The sequence below is a fragment of the Podarcis liolepis genome, assembly GCF_965112155.1.
Source record: "Podarcis liolepis genome assembly, chromosome: 17".
In the NCBI taxonomy this organism is placed as follows: Eukaryota; Metazoa; Chordata; class Lepidosauria; order Squamata; family Lacertidae; genus Podarcis; species Podarcis liolepis.
In genome coordinates this window covers 36,097,819-36,116,300 of record NC_139571.1, presented here as the reverse complement: position 1 = coordinate 36,116,300, position 18,482 = coordinate 36,097,819, and the positions used below count along the sequence as shown (strand labels likewise).

General features: G+C 46.6%; 1 protein-coding gene across 7 annotated transcripts in view; it reads right to left on the bottom strand.

The window, feature by feature from the left end:
* The window catches only part of PRAG1 (PEAK1 related, kinase-activating pseudokinase 1), an 85,806-nt gene that overhangs the window by 22,517 nt on the left and 44,807 nt on the right, over positions 1–18,482 (bottom strand). For all 7 annotated transcript variants that reach the window (XM_083481662.1, XM_083481661.1, XM_083481660.1 and 4 more), the window contains one exon: positions 11,596–13,418. In XM_083481662.1, the coding sequence (XP_083337788.1) occupies positions 11,596–13,418 (1,823 nt within the window). The remainder of the gene's footprint in view (positions 1–11,595; positions 13,419–18,482) is intronic.

Sequence of the window (18,482 nt, the reverse complement as noted above, 5' to 3'; positions counted from 1 at the left end):
GTCTTGCCCAAATAAGAATCACAGGAATTCTTATCCAGTTTCCCAGGGTGTTACCCTTCCCTTTTCTTGTCTAAGAAATGAGTTGCTGAAAGACTCACCATTTCTTGTACTGGAAACCAAGTGGTGTAATTTTACTGGTATTGTTTTGCTTTAATGTACAGTTCTCAAACTGACCTTTTCTTTTCCATTTGTGACACAATTAAACAACCTGTACTTCTTTCCAGGAGTCTTGCAAAATCGTGAAAGCAGAAGTGGTTCTTTAGTGTTTGCCATCAAGATGGCATTTGTGGCAGCAAGCATGGGAAGGCCAACCAGTCTAACAAATTTCAAATTTTGTGCGAGATTATATCCTGCATGTTAGCATTACAGAAACACAAGGGAGTTAGCAGTGTGGCAAAATGCTTACCGTGATTCCAATAGCAGGACTACTCTCTGGAAAACAGCAAATCAAGAGTGCTTCTGACACCTTACTACAATTACTAACTAAGCCATTTATCAAGTTACCTTTTAAAGATGTGAGTGTGCTCTTGAGGGAGATAATTGACACAAGCTTGGCTGTTTAGCAGTTGATTGGACAGGGGTTGAATGGTTGTCCAAGCTCTACAAACATGGACGCAGTGGCCTGGTTCAGTCATCATCCTAAACCGTGGTTTCCTTAAGCCATGGTTTGCTTAACAAACCATGAGTTGTTGCACAGATGATGACACAAGCCATAGCTTGGTTTTTTGTGCTATTCGTTCTCCAGCTGCTCATGTCTCTTGCCTTTGAGGTTTGGTGAGCTTTGGAGGTGCGGTGGTGAAACAAACCATGATTAAGGGTGCTGGGTTCACATGTAACACCAAGCCATACTTAAAACTGACAAAGGCTTGTAAGCTGGCAGCAAGCCATGTCTTCAGATTGAGGTTTGTTGGTGGTAAGGTGCTGGGAAGGGTATCACTAGTAAGTCATGGTTTAATAAACCATGGTTTCTTGTTATGTGTGAACCAAGAAAGTATGCGCACAAGAGAGCAGGCATCAAGGACAAAGTGAAGAAATAGTTTTCCGTGGTCCTCCTCCAACTGAGCAGGGTTGAAATCTACCAGCCAAAAGATTGGCTGCACATCTCTAACCTACTCTTAACACCAATTCACACGAAGAACTTGGCATCCCTTTTCAGTTATAGACAAAATTTCCCTTTCTATACCTGGAAAAGAGGTTTGTGAAATGAAAAAGCTTGTACTTTTGTAACAACCAGTCCAATAAATATTGTATTACCAAGCCTGTAAAGTCAGAAGAATGCAATTAAACTAACAGCACACTCCAGCCTCGGTCATAGACTTGACTATAAAATCTCTTTCACCTCAAAAATGATCAAATCCTGTTCTCTGATGTCACATTCAATTCAAGTATGTAACATATTTAAAGTACAGAAACCTAAATAAAAGATAGGTAGAAACTGATTTCTTCCCTTCCTGTATTTCACTATCCCAAAAACCATTTGCTCATTAAAAAAAACTGGAGCAACATGCATTTTGTTTGCACAGCTTGAGACAAAAGTTCCAGTCAAGTGTGGTTCTTGAAACAAGTGGAGTTCTTCGCACCTTTGAGGTGAGCCAAGCGTACATTACCAAACACTCCAAAGGTGCAATTCTATACCAGCCTACTCCTAAGTCCCAATGAATTCAATTAGGCTTACTCTCAAGTAGGTCAGCAGCCCTCATTTGGATTCATAACCTCCTCCACTCCCCACATTTCAGTATCAACAAATGAAAGAAGTACATTTCCCCAGAAAATATGGAAAGTGTGCTAAAATTTTCCTTCTTCTGTTATAGTTTACAGTCACGAACAATGCCAAATGCACAGCGCCTCAGGGTGTGCAGGAAAATTTGGAGGAGATGGGGTGCCAGGTTTGACACTTTTGCAGAACTTAGGTGGGGAAACTGGCACAATTATATTCCTGTGCTTTCCAAAGTATATATGGCACTGCTTCTTCTCTGCTAACCAAGGCCAATGAATTAACACAAATGTGGACATTTCTAGACTAAGAGATTTCTACATGTGAATAAAGCAAAGATCTTTTTCAAAACTATAGAGCCGTATTTTTTTTGAGGGGGCCTATTCTAAACTGAGAGGTTTTACTTTCTTGGGCTCCATGATCACTGCAGATGGTGACAGCAATCACGAAATTAAAAGACACCTGCTTCTTGGGAGAAAAGCAATGACAAACCTAGACAGCATCTTAAAAAGCAGAGACATCACCTTACCAACAAAGGTCCGTATAGTTAAAGCTATGGTTTTCCCAGTAGTGATGTATGGAAGTGAGAGCTGGACCATAAAGAAGGCTGATTGCCAAAGAATTGATGCTTTTGAATTCTGGTGCTGGAGGAGACTCTTGAGAGTCCCATGGACTGCAAGAAGATCAAACCTCTCCATTCTGAAGGAAATCAGCCCTGAGTGCTCACTGGAAGGACAGATTGTGATGCTGAGACTCCAATACTTTGGCCACCTCATGAGAAGAGAAGACTCCCTGGAAAAGACCCTGATGTTGGGAAAGATGGAGGGCACAAGGAGAAGGGGATGACAGAGGACGAGATGGTTGGACAGTGTTCTCGAAGCTACCAGCATGAGTTTGACCAAACTGCGGGAGGCAGTGGAAGACAGGAGTGCCTGGCATGCTCTGGTCCATCGGGTCACGAAGAGTCGGACACAACTAAACGACTAAACAACAACAACAATCTAAACTTCTGTTGCTAATGACAGGGCATTTTCCATTGGGGTGGGGATCCCCCTTTCCTTCTAAGGTTTTATCTTGTGGGATTTCCCCCAAGAGAACTGAATAATTTATAAATTTCATTTCTACACATAATTTGCTCGATATTAACAAAGCAAACCAGATAGCAAAGCAAAAAGGAAAGACATATACATGTAATAAGACACCCCCAACACAGGGAGCTGTTATGTAAGTGCACAATTCTACCACCTCTATTGAAGGAACTCTGAATTTTACCTTTGTACAGTAGGCTTAGTGTGATGGACTGACAGGGCACGGATGGGAAAGCAGGCTGGAATCTGATTTGGGAGAGGGGGTCAGTGATCTGCGGGGAACTGTACCAGCCAGGAGGCAAGAGTCAAGAGGCATGGGAAGCTTCAGAGCTGGAGGGTGGAGCACAGGATGGGTCAGAGGAAGAGGCAGATCATGCAAGTGAAGGGCCAGGTGCTTCCCCACCCTCTCCTGCCCCACTGTCTCCTAGAACCAGGAGGGGGCTGAAAAGCGAAGAGCAGAGGATGTTTCTATGCAGGCATAGTCTCCGGCTGCATGTGTGCAGCCCGTCAGGGGAAGGTACATAAACTGGTGGAGGGCGAGAGGTGCCTGGTTGCTGCAACTGCTCCAGAGAGCATGGATCCAGGAATAGATGCCTAGATGCTTGATTAGCGTGCACAGGAATCCAGGGCTGAAGAAGCTACTGTGTTATCTTTGACAATAGAGAGTTAACTATGTGCCGTGTGCATTTCTTTGGGTGGGAAACACCCTTGACAGCTTGCTTCTATACACACACACTCTCTCACACACTTCTTCATCCTCAATTCAGGCAAGCAGGAGGCATTATCAGAGTTCAAGGACACATTACAGCCATGGTCATCTAAGGAGAGTGCAAAGCAGGGCTGCTAAGTTCCAGATGTCTCACAGGAAGGCCTGGACAGCCACATTTGGCCTCTGGGCCTGAGGTTCCCCATCCATGAATTTGGGAGAACTGAATCTTGGGAGCTACCCTGGAGTTACTGCTCTTCAAAATTGTAAGCAGGAGACCGACTGGAAGAGAACTTGGGCTTATATGGTGTTTCCTCTGCCTCACCCTCACCATAAAATTCCAGGTTTACCTGGACAAAGGCTGGGATCACCTTGAATCTGCAAGACTGAAACCTCTTTAAAGAGGGAAGAGCACAAGTTAAAGGCTGACCCATAGTTTCTCTCTAGGTAAACTGGGGGGGGGGGGGGAGAACATCTGAAAAAGCCATTTGAAGTTGAAAGAAACGAAGGACTTACAACACACAAGGAAATAAATGTATGCAGCCCAAACAAACCTATACCTGCACACATATATTTAGAGGTCCTACTGACTTACTCCCAAATTAAGTGCACACTTAACTATAACCATATTCCTTAATTTAAGTTATAAACCTAATCTGAGTATGAATTTGGATCTGGAAGGTGGAAAGGCTGAAGATGTACATATTGCCAATCATTATTTTTTTATTGTTGTTCTACAGTTCCCTTTCCAAAGGGGTCGTGGCTTTAAGTGCTAAAAATAACTAAATGGTGGTCAATTACTTTCCATCTCTCACAGCGAACCTTTTCCTTCTTTAAGTGTTGCCTGCGGCATATTTCAGGGTAACGCACAAAGGCCGACCCTCCCTTTCCACTGCTTAACACAAAATGGGTGATTATCTTTTGCGGAGATTACTGGCTTGTGGACCATTCATCGAGACAAAGGTTCTCTCACAACATCCCTTCTCCCCCTCCATCGCAACCTAACAGTTTAGAAATTCAGAACGGTCATATCTAGCAATACAGGGCATAATTTAAATTTAATTTATTCATTCAAGTGTTCACGGATTTCAGTTTGGAGACAGAAGATGCAACCTAAGAGCTTAAAAAATAAAAATGTAGCTCTCATGCAGGGGTTTTGGTTTGTGACTGGATACAGGAGCAGCTCCCCAAATGTTGTTGGACTATAACTCCCAGCAGCCCCACTTAGCATCATGGGAGTTGTAGTCCAACAACACCTGCAAGGTACCACATTGGCTACCCCTCTGTAGTTTCTTCTTTCTGTGGAAGTGAGTCAGTGCACAAGTGATGGGGCTGCCACAGTGCAATTGGGCACTGTGGTTCTGCCCCACCACGAAAACCACTTCTGTCCATCCCCCCACAATCTATAGAAAAGCAGAAATGGGAATCATTTGCAAACCTAAGTCCTTATGTGACACAACACCATTATCATCATCATGTGGAGCAAGGCTCTACCCTAAGACCAAAATGGGGGGGGAAATGTCCTAGATCCAGACCTTGTAGGACAGAACTTGAAGCTTGTGAGATTTCTTTTTTTGCTCCTTTTATACTAGAACTTCAAAGTGCAAATTCCACTGAAATCAGTGGTCTTACTCCTGAGTAGACACGGCTTAGGCCTGTTGGTCTCCTTAGAAGCACTGAGAACTGAGCTGGTTCAATAAAAAGCCAAAAAAAGCCAGGTTTTTAAGGGGTGTGAGGATCACAGCCCAATTTGAGATGCAGGTTAGACTCAAACGGTTGCGACCGAGTAGATGGCTGATAAAATAGATACATCTTTCATTATGGCGGTTTGCGAGTAAGCCTCTCACAGAAACTAGTCTTGTCCAGGTGTGGAACGGAAGGGCATTTAGAGATAAAAACCAACGCTCCTAACTCTCCTTGCATCAAGGCTTGTACCGAATCAATTCAGAAGGTAAAAAAGTAATGGATGACGTGAGAGGCAAGAGACCATTGTGAATAATGGATCGGGGAGGCCCTTGTTTCAGTATTTGTGCTTCCCTGCTCATGACACCAGCACCGCACTGTGCCATACACCTGTTGTGGCCCTTCCTTCCTTGTGGGTCTCCATTTTTAAAATCACACTGAACAGTACAATGCTCCAAAAGGAGATCTGCAGGACTGGAGGAGGCCAGCGGATGAGGAGGCAGCAGCAGACGGATCCGCCACCTCTCCCAGGGAAGTCCAGATCTAACACCAAAGCAGTTTGCTCCACCCTGCTTTACTGAAAGGCTGGCTGCGCCGAGCTCACACAAAACCCATTCCTGGTTTCCTTCTAAACTTTCCTCATACCAGCAACCCAGGTGGAGAGGAGGAAGGAGAGCCTTTTCGTTGCTGTTACTGTTAAATACCGTATTTTTTGCTCTATAAGACTCACTTTTCCCCTCCTAAAAAGTAAGGGGAAATGTGTGTGCGTCTTATGGAGAGAACGCAGGCTGCGCAGCTATCCCAGAAGCCAGAACAGCAAGAGGGATTGCTGCTTTCACTGCGCTGTGATCCCTCTTGCTGTTCTGGCTTCTGAGATTCAGAATATTTTTTTTCTTGTTTTCCTCCTCCAAAAACTAGGTGCGTCTTGTGGTCTGGTGCGTCTTATAGAGCGAAAAAGACGGTACAGTGGTGCCTCGCAAGATGAAATTAATTCGTTCCGCAAGTTTTTTCTTCTTGCGAGTTTTTTGTCTTGCGAAGCACGGTTTCCCATAGGAATGCATTGAAAATCAATTAATGCGTTCCTAGGGAAACCGCCTTCAGACCAGGTCCGGGGACAGTCTGTCCCCCGACCTCTTCTGAAGGCTGGGGGGGGGGGGACAAGGGCTTTTCTTCCCACCCCCAGCCTTCAGAAGGCTGTTCTGAAGGCTGGTGGTGGGAAGAAAAGCCCTTCTTCCCACCTCCCGCCCCGCAAGCTCCGGGGACAGGAGGGCTTTGCTGCCGACCGCCAGCATTTTAAAAGCCCCTGCTGTCCCGGGGCGATTTTAAAATGCTGGCGGGGGGGAGCGAAGTCTCTGCTGTCCCGGGGAGATTTTAAAATGCTGCAGCCCCCTGCGACCCTCTCCCAGCTGGAGAGGTGACGTGCGCCTATGGCAGGAGCCTCCATAGGCGCGCGTCACCTCTCCAGCTGGGAGAGCGCGCGCGGGGCTAAAGCAGCCCCCTGCGACCCTCTCCCGGTTGGAGAGGTGACGCGCGCCTATGGGAGGAGCCTCCATAGGCGCGCGTCACCTCTCCAGCTGGGAGAGCGCGCGCGGGGCTAAAGCAGCCCCCTGCGACCCTCCCCCGGCTGGAGAGGTGACGCGCGCCTATGGCAGGAGCCTCCATAGGCGCGCGTCACCTCTCCAGCTGGGAGAGCGCGCCCGGGGCTAAAGCAGCCCCCTGCGACCCTCTCCCGGCTGGAGAGGTGACGTGCGCCTATGGCAGGAGCCTCCATAGGCGCGCGTCACCTCTCCAGCTGGGAGAGCGCGCCCGGGGCTAAAGCAGCCCCCTGCGACCCTCTCCCGGCTGGAGAGGTGACGTGCGCCTATGGCAGGAGCCTCCATAGGCGCGCGTCACCTCTCCAGCTGGGAGAGCGCGCCCGGGGCTAAAGCAGCCCCCTGCGACCCTCTCCCGGCTGGAGAGGTGACGTGCGCCTATGGCAGGAGCCTCCATAGGCGCGCGTCACCTCTCCAGCTGGGAGAGCGCGCCCGGGGCTAAAGCAGCCCCCTGCGACCCTCTCCCGGCTGGAGAGGTGACGTGCGCCTATGGCAGGAGCCTCCATAGGCGCGCGTCACCTCTCCAGCTGGGAGAGCGCGCCCGGGGCTAAAGCAGCCCCCTGCGACCCTCTTCTGGCTGGAGAGGTGACGCGTGCCTATGGCAGGAGCCCGCCAGCATTTTAAAATCTCCCTGGGACAGCAGAGACTTCTTTGCTGTCCCGGGGAGATTTTAAAATGCTGGGGGTCGGCAGCGAACGCTTCGCTCCTGCCCGCCAGCATTTTAAGATCGCCCGGGGCAGCGGAGAAGTCTCCGCTGTCCCAGGAAGGCAGGTGGGGGGGAGCAAAGACTTTTGCCCCCCGCCGGCCTTCAGAAGAGGTCCAGGACCTCTTCTGAAGGCCGGCTGTGGGCGAAAGTCTTTGCTCCCGACCGCCAGCAATTTAAAACAGGTCCCCGGAGATTTCCCTATGGGCTTTCGTCTTGCGAAGCAAGCCCATAGGGAAATTCGTCTTGCGAAGCGCCTCCAAAACAGAAAACCCTTTCGTCTTTCGGGTTTTCCGTCTTGCGAGGCATTCGTCTTGCGGGGTACCACTGTACTTTCTTGACTTCCACTAGCGTAGAGTATGAAAGTTTAACACTAGCATTCAACATGTAAACGAGCTGGGAAGCCGGTGCAGTTCTGTTGGCGTAAGAGCAAAGGCCTAGTCGTTGTTAGAAGCCCAATTCTGGACTGGATGAACTTTCTGGATGCTATTCAAAAGCAAACTCATGCAGAGTGCATGACAGTAACCCAGCCCAGATCTTACCACAGCATGTGTCACAGTGGCCAGATACTTGATCCCTACAAACCCACAAGGGGAAGTTGAAATACAGATAGAAATCTGTACACATTAAAGTCTTGGGTGTATGTACCGATGGACAGGGGAACTCCACTATGTGAACTCTACTATTATTCTCTCTCATGAGAATGGAGCCTCTGACCAAAGGGTGGTGCAGACACCCAGAGGAATTCCCCACGGAAAACAAAGGACAAGCCCCATACAATCTCTGTGCAAGAGAGCCCTATTTCTCCAATTAATTGTTTCCAGCGGTTCTCATTTCTCTCTCCTAAGAACATTACCCCTTAACCACAGTCAATCTTTGACCTTCCAACTAGTCAAAGTCCTTTTGTTATGACTTCCTCTTTGCCGCTGGAGATAAAATAACCCAGCAGGGCAAGTGTTTAAAACAGATTCACGTAGAGAAATATAATGAAGATCTTTCCAGAGCAAGTGAAGCTTTTTTCGACACACATCTGCTTTCCCTGCCCCACCCCCTCCCCACGTTTTTGCTTTCGTTGGAGGGAAAGAATCCCAGAGAAGTTACTGATTCATTGCTGAATCATTAGAAGCATCCGTTTTATCTATCAGCAAAACAGTTTTTTAAAAAAAGTTTCAGAGCCCAGTTTTGAGGCCTAACTCAAATGCTAAATTTGCAGAGCATCAGCCACCGAAGACCGGAAGACAGAAAAAAGCTCTTAATAGTTTTCCATATGGTGCCTAAGAGAAGGGCTGCAATGGTCTGGGTAAAATTGGCAGAGGAAATTGGAAAGGTGCTAGGAGACAGATTACTATAAAGAAATGTTATGGCCTAGTGTGTATGGGAAACCCTTCCTCAGGGGTAACACAGTTTTATTTTATGATTCTATTTATTTTATGTTGGGCTACTGCATCTCCTTAAAGGTAAAGGGTCCATTAGGTCCAGTCGTGGCCGACTCTGGGGTTGCGGCGCTCATCTCGCTTTATTGGCCGAGGGAGCCGGCGTAAAGCTTCCAGGTCATGTGGCCAGCATGACTAAGCTGCTTCTGGCAAACCAGAGCAGCGCACAGAAACGCCGTTTACCTTCCCGCCGGAGCGGTACCTATTTATCTACTTGCACTTTGATGTGCTTTTGAACTGCTAGGCTGGCAGGAGCAGGGACCGAGCAACGGGAGCTCACCCCGTTGCGGGGATTCAAACTGCCGACCTTCTGATCGGCAAGCCCTAGGCTCTGTGGTTTAACCCACAGCGCCACCCGCATCTCCTTATTTCCTCCTATTTCCTAGCTCATGTGAAGTCCTTGTTCTTCTGCTTATTGGTGTTACCCTCCATTTCCCCCTCTCAGATAAAATGGACAACGCCAGGATTCTCAAACTGTGGTGCTGCACATTCATGGCATTAAATATTCATACTGATATTTAATTGTATTTTTATTGCTTTTATTTCTTATATTACAATTTGAGTTCTATGAAATACAATGAAGCAAAATATAGAAGAAATAAAAGCAGCAATAAAAATATGATTAAACTAATCCAGCATCCACCAGCACAGTGCTTTTTGAGAACTACAACAGGTAAAAATAAATAAAAAAAAGCAATATGGCTAACCTGACCCAACAATGTTCCCCCCCATCCCCACGCCATACAAATAAGCCACATTGCAACCAACTGAATACAACCAACCAAATTCTGGATCCTTCAACCCCTCACAATGCTAATAAATATAAATATAAATATAGGACCTACTCATGTGATGCTGACACAAATCCCCACCCTAGCACTAAGCAATAGAACGACAGAACAATATCCCCATATCTCCCCCCCCCAATTTCTTTTCCCCTTCTCTCCCCCTAGCTGTAAGATGTCTATGGCATTAGTGTCCCATACTGAACATTAATGAACTGTGGAAAAGACCCTATGAATCGAAAGTGGAGACTCTATACAGTATGTACTTTCCCTTGTTTATTTATTTCCTAACACAAGAAAATATTCAATAAAAACTTTTTTAAAAGGCAAAAATCATTAAGTGGTCTCCCAAAACCCTCAACAATTTTCAACTGATCAGTTGGGCAGGGGGTAGTTTGGGAACTGCTAGACGACACCATGTGGGAATTAACTTCACACAAACATGAATTCACACTAACGTGAAAGGGCACTCAGGCTGTTCCCTACAACTGCATAAAAATTAAAATACAGAAACTGACCTCCTGGGTTTTCTTGCTGTGTTAAAGACTCTTTAGGAGACAGTGTATAGCCTTCTTAGCAAGTGTTCTGCACATGTGAAGTAAGAAGCTCGTTTGAACTTTCCACAAGGAACTATTCTACATGTTACACCACAAAAGGCAGGAGACTGAGCAGGCAGAAATTCTCTTTTGGCAGCCCCTTACATAACTGGGATTGTCAGGGTACTTAAGCTGTGACAATGCAACAGATTTAAGCCTGTTATATAGATAAGCCCTGTGTTAATCAGTAATTGTGGTGGTAGTACTTTGCTACCCCCCCCCCCCAAGTGATAATTTAGCACATACAGTCGTACCTTAGAAGTTGAATGGAATCTGTTCCGGAAGTCTGTTCATCTTCCAAAACATTCAGAAACCAAAGCGCGGCTTCTGATTGGCTGCAGGAAGCTCCTGCAGCCAATCAGAAGCCGCGGAAGCCCCATTGGATGTTCGGCTTCCAAAAAGAGTTCGCAAACCGGAACAGTCGCTTCCGGGTTTGCGACGTTCAGGAGCTAAAACATTCGAGAATTAAGCTGTTCGAAAACCAAGATACAACTGTAGAGATACCAAAGCTCACTTATCTCAACCTTATTGATCTTTGGCTACTGTCAGGGAACTGTCATCAGAACAGGGGCGGGAAACAGAGGGGCAGTTGTGTTACAGGGACCTTCCGAAAATCTTGCAAAGCAGTTCTTTTTCCGGTGATGAGGAAAGCCCCACCTCCAGTGGAGAAGAGATGAAAGGACCAGAGGATGCTGCTGGGAGCCTCAGCACCGCTTCTGGCCAAGCCGGCCAGGAGGGAAGCACGCCCCTTCCGTTGCCCACCCTGTGCAGAAGTCTAAAGCGCAAAGAGGGAAGGAAAAGGATGAGCGTAACGAGACTTTTATGTTGGGGGAGGTTCAGGAAACAAGCACTCTCAGATTCTGCTAGCGATTGAGGCAGACATGAACTTTGGGGTTCTGCACTGTAAATACCATATTTTTTGCTCTATAAGACTCACTTTTTCCCTCCTAAAAAGTAAGGGGAAATGTGTGTGCGTCTTATGGAGCGAATGCAGGCTGTGCAGCTATCCCAGAAGCCAGAACAGCAAGAGGGATCGCTGCTTTCGCTGCGCAGCGATCCCTCTTGTTGTTCTGGCTTCTGAGATTCAGAATATATTTTTTCTTGTTTTCCTCCTCCAAAAACTAGGTGCGTCTTATGGTCTGGTGTGTCTTACAGAGCGAAAAATACAGTAGTTTTGCACCGAAATAAAACCTGTAAAAGACAGGTCGGAGTCCTGCCTGGTTACTCGTGAGCAACCACCCTTGCCATCTGACAGCTACCAACAAGCATGCACACAAAACATTTTTTTTCTGTACCTGGATTGTTTCTTTGGAGGTGGAGGTGGTGGTGCAAATTCCTCCATTCCATTCTTGTCTTTAGGGAACTCGAAGGCAAAAGATGCTGATTTGCTCATTCCTGCAATCTTGTTGTCCTGGACAGAGCGTTCCCCCCCATGATGGCAATCAGAAATACTTGAGGGACTGCTTGCCCCGTTCTCCGTTTCTGTCTCTGGTGTGCTTTTCAAGAATCCCTGCTCTTCTTCCTCTTCTTCCTCTATCCTGCACTGCCTGCTCCAGGAGAGATTGTAGTATTTCTGCCTCCTCTCAGAGCTCAAGGCCGCCGGACCTTTGTTCGACTCCTCTGGAGAGATTTTGTTCGTATGAGGGCATATGGACAATGTGGGCTCAAAGATTGTGCTACCTGCGCCGTTCTTTGGAATGTCAAGACCCCGATGGCCGTCGCTATCACAAGTTTCTGCCACAAAAGAACTTACAGACTGTGTGAAAGGCCCCTCTCCTCTAGGCGGGCTCCCTTTGGACAATTTTGGGGGAATAGCAGGAGTCTCACCTATCCCATTTCTGCTAGTCGTTTGGGACTGAAGACCTTGATCATTTTCCACCGGGCTCATCTCGCTGCTTGCTTGCGGCATTTCTCTGTATTCAAAGAAAGGGGACGTTTTCCTAGCATCTGAATTAGAAGTGGGGCTAGGACTTGGCCACTGGACCCCCACAGCTGAGTCTGGACTGCTAAGGAAAATAGTCCGGTTGTCATCTTCTGTGTGGGCCGCCACAATGGTAATAGTCGCTGGTACCTGCGTGACAGATTCTTGGAACTCTCTTTCGCAGTCCAAGTGGAGAGCCTTCCCTCTTCGGAGGCCATCTTGTTTATCTTTACAGGGGCTATAAGCCAAGGCATCACACCTTGCATGTGTGTTGGCATTATTTAGCTGCGTCTTTTTCCTCTTCGTGCTCTCAGCATAGATAGGCTCATTTTGAGAGGCCGCTTCACAGGAAAGCTGTTGCTCTGCGGAATTGCTTGCATTTTCTATACGCCTGCCTACGGTCTGATCTGATTCTCTAACCGAAGGACAGCAATAATTTCCCTTGGGTGAACCACAGGGGCCACTGCCAGTATCTGAGGGAAATACTAATGTGCCTGTTTCGGAACATAAGTGGTTGTATACATAACTGTGTGGCAGATGCTTCTCCCCCCTTTGAAAGTCTGAATTCAAGGTTCTGCTTTCCCCTTCACTGAAACTCACCTCTACGGACTCAGTTCTTGCATTTGTCACAGCCTCCGGCCCCTGAAGTTTTGAAACAGGGTTTTCATGCCACACCTCTTTGGTTTTGGTATTGTCAAACCCCTGGTGGACAGGAGCCTCTTTGCAATAGTCTGTGATGGAGCAATACTCCCCGCCTTCACTTTCTAAATCAGAAGAATTGAACATACCAGCTCTTTCTGAAAGTGACGCTTCCTCTCTTTGGTGGATGGGAGAGTATCCCACGGAGTCCACGGCAGAGCCAATGCATCTGTCACTCAAAAAGGATGAATTGTGGCAGAAGCCCAGATATGGCAAGGATAACTTCTCCTTGCTGACCACTTCATTTCCATTCTCCTGTGCACCCATATCATTCAGAAATGCCACATTACTGAAGGCAACATTTCTCTCTGCGCTGCTTTCAAGACTCGAGGGACCGGCCAAAGAAGGGCCTGGAGGACTGCGCAAAGTACGATCACTTGGAGTATTCTGAATGACAGGCTTCCTTATGAAGTTGTTGCTGAATTTGTCAATACACACTCTTTGTTCTTCTCCAGATTTCATCAAGGCAAGATTTCTGGGTGGCATTCTCTTGTTGACCTGCATTGATAAACAAAAATATTATATATATGTCTGTAGAAGAAGAAGAGGAGTTTGGATTTGATATCCCGCTTTATCACTACCCAAAGGAGTCTCAAAGCGGCTAACATTCTCCTTTCCCTTCCTCCCCCACAACAAACACTCTGTGGGGTGAGAGACTTCACAGAAGTGTGACTAGCCCAAGCTCACCCAGCAGCTGCATTTGGAGGAGCGGGGAAGCAAACCCGGTTCCCCAGATTACGAGTCCACCGCTCTTCACCACTACACCACACTGGCTCTGTAATTTCTAACTTGAGATTTATAAAATTAGATTATTAACAGAACAAATCAGATCTACTGACTAGGGTGGTCCTGCTGTAATACTAAACACTGAAGAGCAGAAAGCCAAAACCCTCTGTCCAGGTATTCTAAAATAAAAAAATTATCCTCATCTTGAAGCAAGCAAGCCATGCACAGGTTTCCCATACTTTACTGTGCAAGCAGGTACAGTGATACCTCAGGTTACATACGCTTTAGGTTACATACGCTTCAGGTTACAGACTCCGCTAACCCAGAAATAGTGCTTCAGGTTAAGAACTTTGCTTCAGGATGAGAACAGAAATTGTGCTCCGGCGGCGCGGTAGCAGCGGCAGGCCCCATTAGCTAAAGTGGTGCTTCAGGTTAAGAACAGTTTCAGGTTAAGTATGGACCTCCAGAACAAATTAAGTACTTAACCTGAGGTACCACTGTACAAGTAAATTGATGCAGGCCTAATCCAGGGGCAGAAAACCTCAGGCTCAGGGGCTTATTGTGGTCCCTCTCTGGCCCATGGGACACTTGGAAGTCCGTGCTCTTCTCCCTAAGTTGCACCTCTCACTAGTCCTGCTCCACACACTTCTCAACGGCCTTTGCCCAGCTGGAACGTATTCTTGAACTAGGATATATTGTTTGGCTGGGTGGAAATATATGTGTGTCTGTGTGCATTGTAAACCTCTAACTTCTGTGTGGCTGGAATAGAGCATTTTGCCTCTGGTGTTATCCACCTTTTGCCTCTGGCTCCAACTCCCCACCTGCATGCAGCCCCCAAAAGGATGAGCAACATAGAAGGTGGACTCAAAACTTCCCCCCACCCCTGGCCTAAAATATTCATTTGGAGAAATGAAACCAAAGAAGGCCTAAAGAGCCCTGAGATCTACAGATAAATGGCAGTACAGTGGTGCCTCGCAAGACGAAAAGAATCCGTTCTGTGATTCTCTTCGTCTAGCGGTTTTTTCGTCTTGCGAAGCAAGCCCATTGACGGATTAGCGGATTAGCGCTATTAGCGGCTTTTAGCAGCTTATCTGCTGATCGGATCAGCTGATAAGCGGCTTAGAGGCTTAGAAAAAGGGGGGGGGGAGGAAAAAAAACCAGCAGGAACTCGCAAGACATTGTCGTCTTAAGAAGCAAGCCCATGGGAAATTTGTTTTGCGAAGCACCTCCAAAATGGAAAACTCTTTCGTCTAGCGAGTTTTCCGTCTTGCGAGGCATTCGTCTTGCGGGGCACCACTGTATAGAAATTTTAATAATAATACACATGACACTGACCAAGGTGTTAGACAGAGACAATGCAATTCTGTTTTGCATCACTTTGTATGTGTGGATGACATATTATTGATGTAAAACAAAAACACAACACTCACACCCTGTCCATGCAAGTCAGAGATCTTTCTCCCTGGTGAGATAGTTCACTACACACTGGGAACTGTTGCTGTTTTAAATGTGGATGCGCATTCAAAAATATGTCCCTCTCTCATCTATTCTCAGTCTATAATCTTATTCTGAATAATACAGGTGGAACTGTTCTGAGTCTAGTAAGGCCTGGTTCTTGCTAGGGTAGAAAACCCTTGCTTCAACTGATTAAATGCTCCTCTATACCAAAACAAAAGGGATGCGGGTGGCGCTGTGGTCTAAACCACAGAGCCTCTTGGGCTTGCCGATCAGAAGGTCAGCAGTTCGAATCCCCACGATGGGGTGAGCTCCCGTTGCTCGGTCCCTGCTCCTGCCAACCTAGCAGTTCGAAAGCACATCACAGTGCAAGTAGATAAATAGGCACCACTCCAGCAGGAAGGTAAACGGCGTTTCTGTGCGCTGCTCTGGTTCGCCAGAAGCGGCTTAGTCATGCTGGTCACATGACCCAGAAGCTCCCTCGGCCAATAAAGCAAGATGAGCGCCGCAACCCCAGAGTCGGTCACGACTGGACCTAATGGTCTGGGATCCCTTTACCTTTATACAAAAACAAAACAAAACACCCTCTAAGAGATGAGGCCTAGCCTTCTCCCTGAAAGGCCAGTTTCCAATACGCAGAGTATTTATTTATTTAGTAAGCAAGCAAGCAAGCAGGACAGTTGACTCATGTGAACCCCTCCCACTTGCAATCTGCACTGTGCAGCCCACACGCAGTTTTATCATCTCAGTGAGAACTCAGCCTAAAGTGCATGTAAGTAAATGGGAAAATAAGAGTGGAGAAGAGAGGGAAATGTTCATTAATGTTAGTGGTCAAACAAAAGTCACTCTGGCAAGGACATCCCCCCCCCCCCAGTTCAGGGCAACTGATAATTTCCTCTCCCCCTTCATGCTATAAAATGGAGCCGCTTTCTTGCTGCCCATATCTGTTATAAGCATTACAAAGGAGGAGGCGTTGTCCTCTGTGAACTGGCATCTGGTTTATTGAGAAGCAAAGTCACGGCAGTTCAAAAGCCGTGAGAGGATCCCTCCACATTAGGGGAAACCTGTGCGTTAGGAAGAACATCAAAGAGCTGTGTGGAGACTTTCTTCCCAAGAACGGCAGAAATAACAGGGCTTGTATCTGGAAAATAATTTTAACTGGTCACTTCTGATCTCGCTGAGTAGAAAAACGAGACATCCATTGTGCATCAACACTCCCAGCCACTTTTACAGACTGATCCAGAATGATGGTATGGCTGCAGTTCTGTGCACACTTGTCTGAAAGAAAGTCCCATTAACTCAACAGGACTTAATTCTGAGTAAACATGCACAGTGTCAACTTTTCAAGGTTATGGGTTTCTTTCCTGACTTTTTCTTTCTGTGCAAATATTGCAGTAAGAGCTTAACTACACATTGAGTTAAATGTGTAATGCACAGGATTGTCAACAGGGTTGTGGGTCAATGGGAGTTTTTTGCCCACAGGTAATCACCACATGGCTGGGACACAGGTGGCGCTGTGGGTTAAACCACAGAGCCTAGGACTTGCCGATCAGAAGGTCGGCGGTTCGAATCCCTGCGATAGGGTGAGCTCCCGTTGCTTGGTCCCTGCTCCCGCCAACCTAGCAGTTCGAAAGCACATCAAAGTGCAAGTAGATAAATAGGTACCACTCCGGTGGGAAGGTAAACGGTGTTTCCATGCGCTGCTCTGGTTCACCAGAAGCGGCTTAGTCATGCTGGCCACACAACCCGGAAGCTGTACGCCGGCTCCCTCAGCCAATAAAGCGATATAAGCGCCGCAACCCCAGAGTCGGTCATGACTGGACCTAATGGTCAGGGGTCCCTTTACCTTTACTAATCGCCACATGGAGGAATATTCATGGGGATCGTTTCTGGGGAGGAAATAGTTAAAACTCTTCTCCCCACATATGTCAGTTCCAAGTGCTACTTGATTAATCTACTGATTAAAGCTGGAAGCCTCATTTTTAATCTGAATTTAACAGTGAAAAAGGTGGTGCACAGCTTTGAACAGAGAAAAAGGGTGGCAAGTATTAACAGGCAACAATTTCATATCAAATATGACGAGTCCCTGTTTCCTGGAAAGGTGAATTTTCCAATCAGATGCTCTGACAAAGAATGCCTGAACTACGCATCCCAGAAGTTCAAAATTACAAAGTACGCCTTCAAAAACTTCAAATAGACTTTGTAATCATGGGATCTGAAAGCATAATACATGTAGGCTCCGGAATATATTTTTCTTTCCCCTTTCAAATGTGCAGCTTTGAGGCACATTCCATTTTCTCCTGGACAAAGAGGGCTAGAGTACTGCTTTTTAAAAATGAATATAAAAAAAGATACCCAGAATCTCAGCAGCAGAAGCCCTTAAGCACAAAAGCCTTTCTTCTGTCCTCTCCACACTAACTGACATGAATCATTCACGGCCTGCCTGAAAAGGCTTTCAGTGACACATGTAGGTAACTGAACGCTGAACTCTGCTTTAACTGATTTTGATGAAATTTTGCTCATTAAAAAACAAGCCCAATTAGAAACACCAGTACTTTCAAGTTAGTGCATGAAATAAATTACTCATTCTGCCAACCTTTCTGGTCTTTTCTTTGCTTAATAAGTCTTATCTACAGTTAAGAGTTGCTGGCAAATTTTGCCTAGAGCAAAATATCAAGGCTAAGGCAGAAATGTCTGCTTGGGGAAAAGATGCAAGGCATTAAATAGGCAGCAAAAAAGGATTTTTTTAAAAAAATACCAGTGACAATTCTTGATGCGTTGTGGTGGCAGCGGCTGTGTTCACACATCTCTGCCTGAAATACTTCTTACAACACACTGTAGTTTAAGAAATGACAGTAAACTCTGTAGCATTATTTACAACCTTCCCTTCAGAGGGAGAAGAGGCAGAAGAGTTCAAGGCAAATCCCAGGTGGAAGGACTGATTCATGTTCCACTTCAATGTCTGTTTGTGGGAGACCAAGTTCGCTGAGATATCCTGCATCCTCCGTGTAGAGGACTGAGTTTAATAGAATCCCCTAGGTGGGATCCCCTAGGAACTCGCGGTGTACAAATGAGTCTATTTTCAGCCCATGCCACTTGTGCATGTGTTCACTCAGAAATCTGCCCTGTTTCAGTTCTTGTTACCACTTCTAAATACATTTAATTAATTTCTCTCTCTCTCTCAAAATACACATTTCAAAATACTTTACTCTTTTTTTAGCCAAAAACTACATCTGAATATTGAGGGATGCGGGTGGCGCTGTGGGTTAAACCACAGAGCCTAGGCCTTGCCGATCAGAAGGTCGGCGGTTCGAATCCCCGTGACGGGGTGAGCTCCCGTTGCTTGGTCCCTGCTCCTGCCAACCTAGCAGTTCGAAAGCA